The 12,138-nt window shown below is 40.8% G+C and overlaps 1 protein-coding gene across 2 annotated transcripts; it reads left to right on the top strand.

Moving 5' to 3' along the window:
• Positions 1 to 669: 669 nt before the first annotated feature.
• On the top strand, positions 670 to 11,193 carry LOC128331964 (uncharacterized). Of its 2 annotated transcripts, XM_053266082.1 has the most exons (3): positions 670 to 2,325; positions 8,606 to 9,193; positions 9,407 to 11,193. In XM_053266082.1, the coding sequence occupies exons 2-3, from the start codon at positions 8,992 to 8,994 to the stop codon at positions 10,351 to 10,353; spliced, it is 1,149 nt and encodes a 382-aa protein (XP_053122057.1). In that variant the 5' UTR covers positions 670 to 2,325; positions 8,606 to 8,991; the 3' UTR covers positions 10,354 to 11,193. The 2 variants fall into 2 exon arrangements, with proteins under 2 accessions (XP_053122057.1, XP_053122055.1); XM_053266080.1 differs by lacking the exon at positions 670 to 2,325 and having other exon boundaries at positions 8,486 to 9,193.
• The last annotated feature ends 945 nt before the right edge of the window (positions 11,194 to 12,138 follow it).

Raw genomic sequence — 12,138 nt, 5'->3', positions numbered from 1 at the left:
CCCGCGATAGTTGGGCGAAGAAGAAAAAAATTATTCGCACAGTGGAAGTGAGGAGCTCAGGAACAGAGCTCCTCTCTGTGCTATGCTGCTGCCCAAACTGCCGCTATGCACGAAAGGCAACTTAGATTTCAAGCAGTACATTAAAGGAAAATAAGTCCCCTCATACATCTTATTGAACTGGTCCTAACCTTACTCACAGGCAGCTACCTTCTCATTTCCCCAGCACCTCTCAGCCAGCTGCTTCCTTAGGGTACTCCTGGGACAGAATTAACAGAAGAAAGCTTTCTCCTCTTCAGTAGGTGTATGTATCTGCAGTTTCTGCCCAGTCCTCTGGATTAGTCCTTCTGTTTTGAATTTCCTGGGCCCTTTTTTCCTGATTAGGAAAGGCCCACCCTCCCACCAGTTGCTCAAAGTGAGGCCTAGTCCTCCCCTAAAGCCTTACTATCAGTACCCATGCTGTGAAGGAATTCCTTCCCTTTATGTTTTGTGGATTATTTTCCTTGTATTGGTCTGTTCTATGTTCTCTCTGGTTCTGTTGAGTTCAGCAGGGGTTAAATGCTTGCAGCCTCCACTAAGTCTGAGGTAAAAATGTTGTGTTGCTGCTGGTTTTCTGAAGGAATGTATCTAAATGATCTGGTTGGTTGTCTCCAGGCAGAGACAGAAGGTTCTAGATGCCTGAGGTAAGAATCGCCTTGATTGGTTTGTATATACCTTGGTGGGGGTGGAGGGAGACATGAATAAAAAGAGAGGGAGAAGAAAAGAAAGGACAGCAACTGCTGTATGAGTTGAGAAGCTTGAAAGTAGGGACAGGCTGAAGCTGCTGTGGGGAATTAGCAGTGAGGGAGCTGCACCTACTGGAACATGCCTTAGATTAGTAGGGTTAGGGCTAGCAAGTTTGTTCTATAATTTTAAATGGCTCTCTTGCCTAACTGATTTCCCCCGTTTGTTCCTGTACTGTTCTTTGGATTTTTTTGAAGATTTTTTTCTATTTAACTTATTCTTGTGTTTCCACTATTTTACCATTCTCTCTGTCTGTTGTTTTGTTCCCACCTCATGCCTTCTTGCCCTATTTATTTACCACACTAATGAGTTTTTGTTATTTTTGAGAGGCAGAAGTTTGAATGAATGGGAGTGGAACCAGTTAAAAAAAAAAAAAGCTAAAAATCCTAAACTGGTGGCAGTGGGTGCCTAGACAGAGGGGCAGCTGAGGCCAAGCGCTCACACATGCACACAACAAAATTGTTTTTCCTTGTCAATGTGATCACGAAAGAAGCACTTCATCAGGAAATGAGTGACAAATCACACTAGGATCAGCTGTTGGTTGGAGCTGTTAGGGCCTTTCACTTCTGCGATGTTTTGGAGGGAACTGATATTTCTATTCCTGTGAACAGCATCCGGCAAAGCCCATTGAGCTCTGAGGTTGACCCGCTCATTTCAAAGGCAGTGAGCACATTGTGCAACTTGAAATTAATGGCTGAATGTCTCAATATATCTTCTTCTGATATTAATAACTTTTATATATGCAAAATTAATTTTGTAAATAGTCCTTAATGTTGCTTCAGCCAGGTCATTACTAGGTGAGAGTACAGCAGTCCAGGCACTGCTTCAAAGACTGCCCCTTATACCTGCCAACCCACCAAAACTATGTCATGTCCAGACTGCTCAGCACAGGCCTTCACACATAGTCCCACTGAAAAAACCCCTGCTGCAGTGGAAAGGGCTTAAAGTGAGATCAGTTGTAGACATGTTTATGTGAGCTATATTATGTGCAACTTAGCAAGTGTCTGTTGTTACCTTACTATCTCTGCCAGAGAGCAATGGTTACTTCTTATCTTTGTGAACTTTTTAATATAGGTTTACATACCTGATTTATTGGGTCGAGGATCTGATTAGTAAGGTGCAAGCTTTCTTGCAGTCTTAGCAATACCTCGTATTCTAATCCTCTGTCTTTGTCTTTCTGTCATCTTTTTCTTTGCACCCCACTTTAATTCCCTCAAGAGAAACAAAACACAGTATGAACCTGTAGCAGAGAATAGGAAGATTTAATTACCAATTTACTGTGATGAATGTTTGGATACCTATTAATTTGTAAAACTAGCCTCACATTTATATAGTAATGTGATTAATTAATTAATGTGATTGTATACTAATATGATTTGTATACTAAAGTGATTAATTTGTATACTAATGTAACTAATACTTTGAAGATGACAGAATAGCTTCTCCCATAATCTGATGAAATCAAATGAAGAGTCGAGCATTATAGAATGGACTGAATAAATACAAACCTCTGAGTAAGACATAGATTAGAATCACAAGCAAAAGGTGTGTATGTCCACAGAATGTGCGAGGATGCTTTCACATCTATAAGGAAGCTGTAGCAAACAATATGTAGGAAAGGAAAAGAAGTTGCAGCTTAAATTCTAATCCTTGCTGCTTATCATGGCAACACTGAACAAAATTACTTTAGACCATCACTGCTGATTCCTAGACTATAATGAAGCAGCAGTTGTGGCATCCTTCATATTAACAATATGAAACCAGTACATGAAACCAGAAGGCATTTTGGTCCTAAAACGTGGTGACTGCTTCAACAGCTGAGTACATGGCCGATATTCAAGGCACATGTGCACCTAAAAGATGCAGTGCATGTCAGAATCCTAACGTGGGTTTACACATCACATGGAACCTGAGGTTTGCTTCCAGCCCAAGATATGGAGGAAACCTGAAGTTGGTGCTGCAGATGATCTTGTATCTTGGTGTTTTGGAAGTACGTGCATTGAGCCAGAGATATACCCCCTGGCTGTGCCACCTAGCAAGGCCCTGGATGCTATCCCAGCTTGCCTTGTGTGCCACTTTGCAGCCATTGGTCCTGATGGCAAAGGGAGCAGGCCCACCTAGAACGAACCAGAGGTTCATTAAGACCCATTTAACTATCCCATGTATTACTAAGAAATTGGCAGAAGCTTATTGATAGGAAGAAATAAAAGAAATAGATTGGCTGTGAGAACAAGGAGGAGTCACCAGTCTAGTGGTGGTTTAGACTTAGAGTTATTCCTGACTTAGAGTTATACTACAATGCATACTGATTAAGGCAAATAATCAGATTGATTATTTGAGATAAAAATAGCTTGTGGTTAAATAGTCACAATTCTTAAATAATTACACTCCAGAAGAGGTAACATGGCTGAATAGGAACATGAGGTTTTCTGTTTCAAATTTTTGCTTGTCAACAACATCATATATTTGGGATAAATGGAGAAAGAATTCCCAGCACCAGGAATTTCACTAGATAGTACCTTCCTAGGACAACCATTTTTCATTCCTTTGTTGAACCCAAAACACTCTTTATTATGGAAAAGGAATGGTTTACATCAATTTCTTAACATATAAATAAATGACAATATGGTAACTAAAGAATTAAATTAAATTAAAAGGTGGAAGGAAAAATAGCTTGGTTTGAATATTTTCAGGTTTAGTTAATATGAAAACTCTACTTTTGTGGAGTTGGAGAGAAAGCCAATGGATTCTGAAAAGCTTATCAAACAATATTTTCTATTCAAAAGGTTTGATATCTGTTCTTTACAAAATATTTAATACATGTGTTGGGAATTCTCTCTGGTAAGAGATACCCTTCTATTACAATAGAGTGCACAGAGGCAAAACACAGTGGAGTCTGCCTAGGCATGTGTGTCTGCTAAGAGTCAAAAGAAACTTGGAGCCAGTTCATAGTTTCAAATCAGTATGAGGAGTCTTTATTGGAGAACTCCATTCTAGATAGGAAAGTGGAGAGATAGTATCTCTAATCTAGCTAGCTAGCTGGATGCAGAGAGATGCTGTTTGCATCTCCGTACACACATGGTGCAGAGAGAAAGGCAAGAGTGTGTGTTAGGGAGAAGAGAAGAAGCGAGGAATGGAGGCAGGAAGGAAAGAATTCCCTGAGAGTAGCAATCTACATATCAAAGGGATGGTGTCAGAGCAGTAGAGAGGAGGAATGACCAATGTCTTGACCCCTCTAGCCCTCTGACTCACTAGTCTGTCCTCCTCTGTCATTGAGGCATGAGACAGTGCAAAGTCCTTCACTTCCAACACTATGAAGATGGGATGGGAAAAGGCATAACTATATGAAAAAATGGGAATTAGATTTAGATACAGTTTTGAGATCTGATTTCTGGAAGAAAATATGGAAAGATACCTGTTTTGAATGACAATCTTTGGATATTAGTGAACTTAATTTGAAGGAGATTACAAGATGGTGTAGAACACCGCTCCAGTTGTTGCATATGTTTAATAATAATTCTTCATATTGGAGAAAATGCAGTGAAATTGGGTCTTACACTCTCATATATAGTTGTCCAAGGATTTTTCTTTAAAAACCATATTCAATTACAACCAGATTTAATGGTAATATTATTAAATTATTTAGATGATTTGAAATTGGTGTGTAAAATGCTTGATTATACAATTAGTCACAGCTAGAGGTGTGCACGAAATGGATTTTGCATTTCATTTCAAAATCAAATCTTTATTGTTACAGTCATTCGACCAGCAAAATACAAAGAACAAAAGCTTTACATAAAAGCGAGCTTTACATAAAAGCAAACTTGGTCAAATAAATAATAAACTGTTAAAACATAAAACAGTATCTTAACGCATTTTATTTTGAGCTTGAAATGGAATGCAAAATCCTCAAAATGATTCTCCAAAACACGCAAAATGTTTCAGGTTTGTTTGGAGTGTTTCAGCCATAGAGAAGATTGGGGAACTCAAAACACCTTGTTGTTCCCCATGGGTAGCTCCTAGGGACACCAAAGTGAGTTGGATGGTAGGGGCATGTTGGGTGTCTTGAAGGAACAAGCTTCACTCTTAGGTTAGATACCTTGAGTCACTTTGTTTTGCAAAGTCTAATAGCACTTCTCATATAAGAAGGGCCAATTGGCCGGTCACATCCCCACCATGCCCTCTAGGCTAGGCCTGTTTGCATCTTGAGATATGACTTGCTCAAATGGCCCCTGAACACGGGCAGCCTGCTTTTAAACAGATTTTAGGGAAGTAAGTTAACAGTAGATTCAAGATTCCATACATGGTTAGGCACTGTGATAAACAAATCAAAATCTGCCATGATTAACAAGATGCGTGCACGACCTGGAAAGTTCCCTCCTATTAAACTCTTATAGACCCCTCTTAGCTAAACAACTTTTTTTGCATATGCGAAACAACGTTTGCCTTGCCATGTCTGGGAAGATGTCTGGGACAATGACCCTACAGTATGTTCTGCCCAGTTCCCCTTTCTATATTGCTGATATAAGCATTGCAGTTTCCAGTAAGCCAGCAGTATTTGGGGACTTTCCATGACCAGCAGGCCACACTGAGCATAAGGTCCAAGTTGTGTGTGGTCATACAGTAGACAGGTAAACTTGTAATTTGCCACTACAGGTGCTACCTACTTCTCAAGCCAAAAGAAATGGGTAACCAGGTGACTTTAAAAAACCCAAACCCTTCTCTCCCCCCCCCACAACCCCCATGGGATCCTAGGAGGAAAGGTGAAAAGTTTGTTTAAAATCACCCACTTGCCCATTTCTTTTGTGGGTTGGGTGGTAGGTAGCACCCATCATGCCATGCTACACTACCCACTATGGTGTTCCTAGGAGCTACCTATTGCCTGCATGGCAGTAACATCATTGGCACATGTTGCTCTCTCACACACAATTATGACTCCTTACTTCAGCATTGTTACAGCTGCTCCAGCACAACATCACCCTTAGCAGCAGCAAGCATAGTCACAGGAATGTTTTAAGCCACATTTTGACTGAGTACACCTTGCAATGCAGATTGCAGAGCAGTGAGTGAAGCACAAGTTAGTCTCAAGGCCAGACATGGAGCTTATCTTACAACAATCATCAAAAAATATTACACACACAGAAAGAGAGAGAGAGAGAGAGCTAGCTTAGTTGCCACTGAACATTTCACCTCACAACACTATCTCACAATCAAAACAAACAACCACAATTTAGGCAGGCAATCAAGTTCTGCCTTTGTCAATCTGAGATCCAGGAAACCCAGATAATTTTATCAGTTATAGCAGAGCAAGCACATTATACTTACTCAGTGCCGAGAAAACAAAAAAATCAAGCCTGCCTGCCTTCCACAGAGAGACAGGATAACAGCGCAGTCATGGTCTGATGTACCAAAGGTCTGACAAGAAACAAAGCTTCTATACTCGTACCATGAGAGAAACTCTTCTTTCTTCTCCAGCATGCACAATGGGGTGTCACCACGTCCCCAGCCATGGAGAAAACCCTCTCGCTCTGGATGCTGGTTGGAGGCATAGGAGGAACTGTCCAGCAACTGCCACCAAGACTGGCCAGACTTGGTGATGTGTTGCCCTAAACTGGATTAGTTCCATCTCCCAACCTGCCACCGGCTCATGCTGGTACTGCAAAATGCACTGTTCAGCACTGCTGCAGGGCTCAGTGGGCTCCTCCAGTCTCCCTGGCAAAGCACCAAGGAAACCCTCCATAAACTACTAGGTAGAACACGGATGTGGAACTACCGGCTCACTTGGCCCTGCCAGGGACACCACATTGCTGGACTGGGAAGCAATGGTAGTGCTGCTTCTAGGGGTCAACTGCACACTATCAGTAGGTGCTCCAGTTTTCTCCTCCTGGTCACACCCCCAGCCTCCTCTCCTCTGCTCACCTGACCTCTTCCACCAGGAGGTCCCTGCATCTGGGCAGCTGGTCAGTAGTTACCACTTTGCCCTTCGTTCTTGGTTCTCATAGGCAGGACAAAGCATGTGCTGCTGATGCACCCAAGGGTAGGGATGTGCATGAATTGATTTTTTAAATTCAATTTATACTCGAACCGAATCACCCCCGATTTGTTTTGGGTCCGAATCTGCCCACCCCCACCCCCTGGATCACCCCAGATTCTATTTGTACCCAAATTTTCCAAATCTGAATCTGTTTGGGACAAAAATGGGTTCTGGGGTCAAAAGAGGGTTGTTGTTTTTTCAGTTTTTTGAAGTTCTGAACCCCAATTTTTTTTGTGTATGAATCTAGGTGATTTGTTTTTTACCCGAATCTGGGCAATTGAGCACAGGGGCAATTTGTTCTGTCTACAAATCACCCAAATCAGCTAGATTTGGGTACAAATCATTTTGTATCTGAATCGATTTGTATATACCTACCCAAGGGTGTCCTGTGCTGATACACTACTCCAGTCCTCAGCTGACCTGCTTCATGGTGGTTCCTCAGCAACCAATGAAAACTATAGGGCTTTGTTGTCGCCAGGAGTTGACACTGACTCGACCGCACACTTTACTTTAATGGCAATAGTAAACCCCTCTTGTATTCTGCCAAAGAAAACCAAAAGAAAAGAAAACCACATGGCTCTGTGGTCACCAGGAGCCAACACCGACTTGACAGCACAACTTTACCTTTAATCTTGGTGAAGGAATCATTTTTCATCAATGTAAAATATTAGTTGAGATTTGTACATCTCTAAAATGGTTTATTTTGAATTCTTGCAGGTTATGGTACTTTTCATTTGAAATGTATGCAACTATGTATTTTTGTCCCCCTTTTAAACAGTAGTATTGTTAGTGTACACACATCCTCACTCACCAACCAAATACTATTCACAACTGTGCTGTAAGGGATTTGAGAGATCAGCTGAAAAGAGAAACGGAATGGCTAAGGTTTTTGAATGCTCAGGGTGGGTTCGCACATCACATGGAACCACCGTTTGGTTACCCAGTTGTCTGACATTGGGGTTATTCTCATGATCAGCAAAAATCGGGCTAGGAGAGCCTAGCCCGATTTTTGCTGATAGTGTAAACCACCGGGCTCCTAGGCGAGCCCGGTGGCTTACAAGCGGCTTGCCCACTTTTGTAGCACTCCCCAAAGCCCGGGTTTGTGGAGCGAGTGCTCCGCAAACCCAGGCTTTCTGATCATGAGTAGCCGTGGCGTGGCTCCGTGACGTGGCTACTCACAAGGAGACCCCTGGAGGGGAGGCGAAAAGCCACCTCCCTGCTCCGGGGGTCTCCCCAGTATGCCCTGCGCGCTCATGTAGGGCATACTGGAGCTTCTGGGGGCCGTGTGGCCCCTGAGCTCCGGCAATCGTGTGTTCGACCAGTCCGGCCACCCAGGGCTCCCTCCACGTGCACCCTGCCTGCTAAACCGGGTCTCACTGATTGTGAGACCCGGCTCACTGTGTAAATCTACTCCCGGGTAGGAACCTGAGGTTCATTCAGTGCCTCAAACAAATATTTATAACCAGGGTGGATAAAAATCAATGATTTTTTTAAAAAAATCTAAAAAATCAGATTTTTTTGATTTAAATTGGTTTTTTTTATTTAAATCGGATTTTTTAAAATAAAATGCTTTTTGAGGAAAATATATTACCATCCAAAGGTTATTCCATCATGAAATAAAGATTAGTTTTTTAATTATGTAGAATAAGGTTATATATGTTTAATTTTTTTGGTAAATAAATTCCATTAATCCATTCACAATGTCATGTTCTTCCAGAGGTTTTTGTAGGATTATTGGGCAGTTTCTCTGCCTACAAGATAGTATCACAGATGCTTGGTTTACTTTTGCAGTTCTCAAAACTGAATTTGACTCAGCAGAGATCACATGCCTCTTCTTCACAGCAAAAATGTTATGACATGAACAGAGTTGAGAAAAAGACCTTAATCCTATTGTTCTACAAACCTATGAATACAGAATCAACCCCTTCAGTGCTAAGTTTCAAGAAGTTCAGTGAAATAGAATAGAAACAATATTTTTCTGATTGTTTGGAGTGGAATAGATCTGCACAAGAAGAAAGTGAAACTAAGTGTGAGGAGGGAGGGGCAAGCAGACAAGCAGTACAAAATGAAATTTCTGAGCACAATACTGCATAGCCACAGACAGACAAGTCTTTGGATCTTTTTGTGTGTATGACCTGAGGTTTATCACATTCTTTCCTTGGAGGAAAAAACCTATAATGGCAGCAGGCCGTAAAAGAGACCCAGTTTGGCAATATTTTAATGAAGTTCCTTTACCTATCGGTAAGGCAGGCATGCGTGCAAAATGCAAACACTGCAACAAAGAAATGCAAGGCCTGGTGGCCCGAATGAGGCAACATTATGAGAAGTGCTGTGATGAAGATGACCAAAGAAACACATTTGAACAGGCAGGATCTTCAGGTTGGTAAACATTTTTATTGAATCATATAATATTTCTAAAGACTGCCTTGAACTGTCATGTTTGAGCAAAATTATATTTCTTATTATTACTGCATGTTACTGTCATTTGGTACAGTTATGAAGAAAAGCAAATATTCCTTTTGGGGCAGTGCTGTGTACAATAAGCAGAAATTGTATAAACAATAAAATAACAGCATTGACTTTTTTGTTTAGGGGAATTCATGGATTCTGGAAACTATCCACCTTCAAGATCACCATCCTCCTGTTCTACAGTTTCAGAGTTATCCATCCAGGATAGTGCTTCATTAGCATCATCATCAGATACCCACAGCCACATATCACTATCACCTAAAAGAAAGAAAAAATCCTTCCCTCCTGGAACCACCATAGATAAGTTTGTGATAAAAACTAGCAGATTAGAAAAAGAGTTAATTGATGAAAAAATTGCCCAGTTTGTTTATGCAACGAACTCTTCTTTCCGTCTGACTGAGAACCCACATTTCATTAATATGGTTCAGTCACTGAGACCAGGATACAGTCCACGCAGCAGAGCAGATGTTGCAGGGAAACTGCTGGATAAAGTGTATGACAGAGAAATGGAGCAATGTGCAACAGCTCTGGAGGGTAGAGTTGTTAACCTAAGTATTGATGGGTGGAGTAATGTCCACAATGATCCTATTGTATGTGCTTGTATAACAACAGAAGAAGGGAAAGTCTTCCTTGCACAAACAATTGATACGTCAGGAAATGCACACACAGCAGAATACTTACAAGAAGTGGCAGTAAAAGCTATAATAACATGTGAACAAAAATTCAAATGTCTAGTATGCAGTTTGGTCACAGACAATGCTGCAAATGTATCCAAGATGAGAAGAAATTTAGAAGAGCAGGAAGGGAATACAAAGCTAATAACATATGGTTGCAGTGCTCATTTGCTGCACCTCTTAGCCAAAGACTTAAGTGTTCCAGAAATAAAGACTAATGTTGTTGAAATTGCTAAATACTTCCGTAACAATCACTTTGCTGCAGCAGCTCTGAAAAGGATGGGTGGAACCAAGCTAACGCTCCCACAAGATGTTAGATGGAACTCTGTGGTGGACTGTTTTGAGCAGTATATCAAGAACTGGCCTATTCTGATGACAGTTTGTGAACAAAATTGAGATAAAATAGATGGCACTGTCACGGCCAAAATCCTCAACATTGGGCTTAAGAGAAATGTTGAACATATGCTGAGCATCCTGAAACCCATCTCTGAATCTTTAAACAAAATACAGAAAAATAGCTGTTTTATTGCTGATGCTGTTGAAATTTGGAAGGAACTGAGTGAACACTTCAAAACAGAACTACACATGGAAAGAATTAAATTACAAGCATTAAAAAAAACGAATGGGACAAGTACTGTCTCCAGCTCATTTTTTGGCAAATATTGTCAATATCCAGTACCAGGGTCAAAACTTAAGTGCTGAGGAAGAGGAGTTAGCTATGACATGGGTATCCAGCAATCATCCATCTGTAATGCCAACTATAATAAACTTCAAAGCTAAGGGGGAACCATTCAAGAAATATATGTTTGCTGAAGATATTTTAAAGAAAGTCACACCAGTGAACTGGTGGAAGTCACTTAAGCACTTGGATTTAGAGACTGTTCAAGTAATGATTTCACTTTTAACAGCAGTAGCTTCTTCTGCAGGCGTTGAAAGAATATTCTCTTCCTTTGGACTCATTCATTCTAAATTGAGAAATCGTTTGGGACCCGATAAAGCAGGAAAGCTTGTTTTTCTTTTCCAGATTATGAACAAAGAAGAAGATGAAGATGACGAGTGAGCTACAGAGGACAGTATTTAAGTTTTTCATGTGTAGGCTGGGCTGACAGTCTAAGTTTCTTAAAATATATATATATTGTTTAGCCAAATTAGTTAACAAACATGGATGTTTGTTTAAGCAAATAACATATGCTGTAATGTTATTGTTTCAGTTGAATAAATCTATTTAAATTGTTATTATTAAGGTAATGATTATTTTTCTCCTTCCTAAGTACAACAGAAAAGTTGTCCAAATATGAATGATTAACCTATTAAACTGGGGATAAAAAAACTAATATGAAAAGTTGTTATTCTAAAAATCTTCATCTACTTGCATATTAAAGTTATACCAGCAAGAATTAGTCTTTATGTAGAAAACTATGATTTAAATCAAGCCTTACTGACTAGTGATTTAAATTGTGATTTAAATCATGAATTAAATCAGTTTGATTTAAATCAAACCCACCCTGTTTATAACCAAGATTTGAAGTTGGCTTGCCAAAATAAGTTCTTTTTCCACTGAGTTGTTCATTATGTCTAAATCCACGTTCTTTAAAAAAACACAGTTTGTTTTAAAATCATTTTTAAGAAAAAGATATACAATTAAAATAACACAAAAAATATCCACTGTAAATAAGTTCACAATGACTAATTTTACACACTGTCACCCAGAACTTGGCAACATTACGTGTGATAACAGGGTTGGAATCAGAGAGCAGGAGAGAGGCATGGAACTGGTTTGAGCAACCTGGGGACTTGCTTAATAGCAGGAGGATGAGGGTGATACGAGTCTTCCTGTAGAATGGGAAGTGGAGGAGGACATGCTCTATTCTTTCAATTTGCTCAGGATTGCAGGGGCGCAGGTGTTGCGAGAAGGGGTCTTCCTGTATTTGCCTTCTAGCACAGTTGAAGGGAGGACACCACAGTGGACCAAGGTGAAGGCCTTCTGTGTTTTGGGACTTCCAGCTCCTCCTCCTCCATCCCATTGCCTCTGTCCCCCTCACCCCTCTTGGTCACTCCTCCATCCCTTACTCCACCCCCCCCCACTCTTCTTGGTCGCGGCTGCAGCCTATCCCCAGAGATCTCCTCACCCGAGCCCCACTCCTGCCCCCACAGGAGGAGCAGCGGTTGACCGGGCCCATG

The sequence above is a fragment of the Hemicordylus capensis genome, chromosome 6 (genome assembly GCF_027244095.1).
Source record: "Hemicordylus capensis ecotype Gifberg chromosome 6, rHemCap1.1.pri, whole genome shotgun sequence".
NCBI lineage: Eukaryota > Metazoa > Chordata > Lepidosauria > Squamata > Cordylidae > Hemicordylus > Hemicordylus capensis.
Note: the sequence above shows the minus strand (reverse complement) of the source record. Positions and strands in the feature narration are given on the sequence as shown.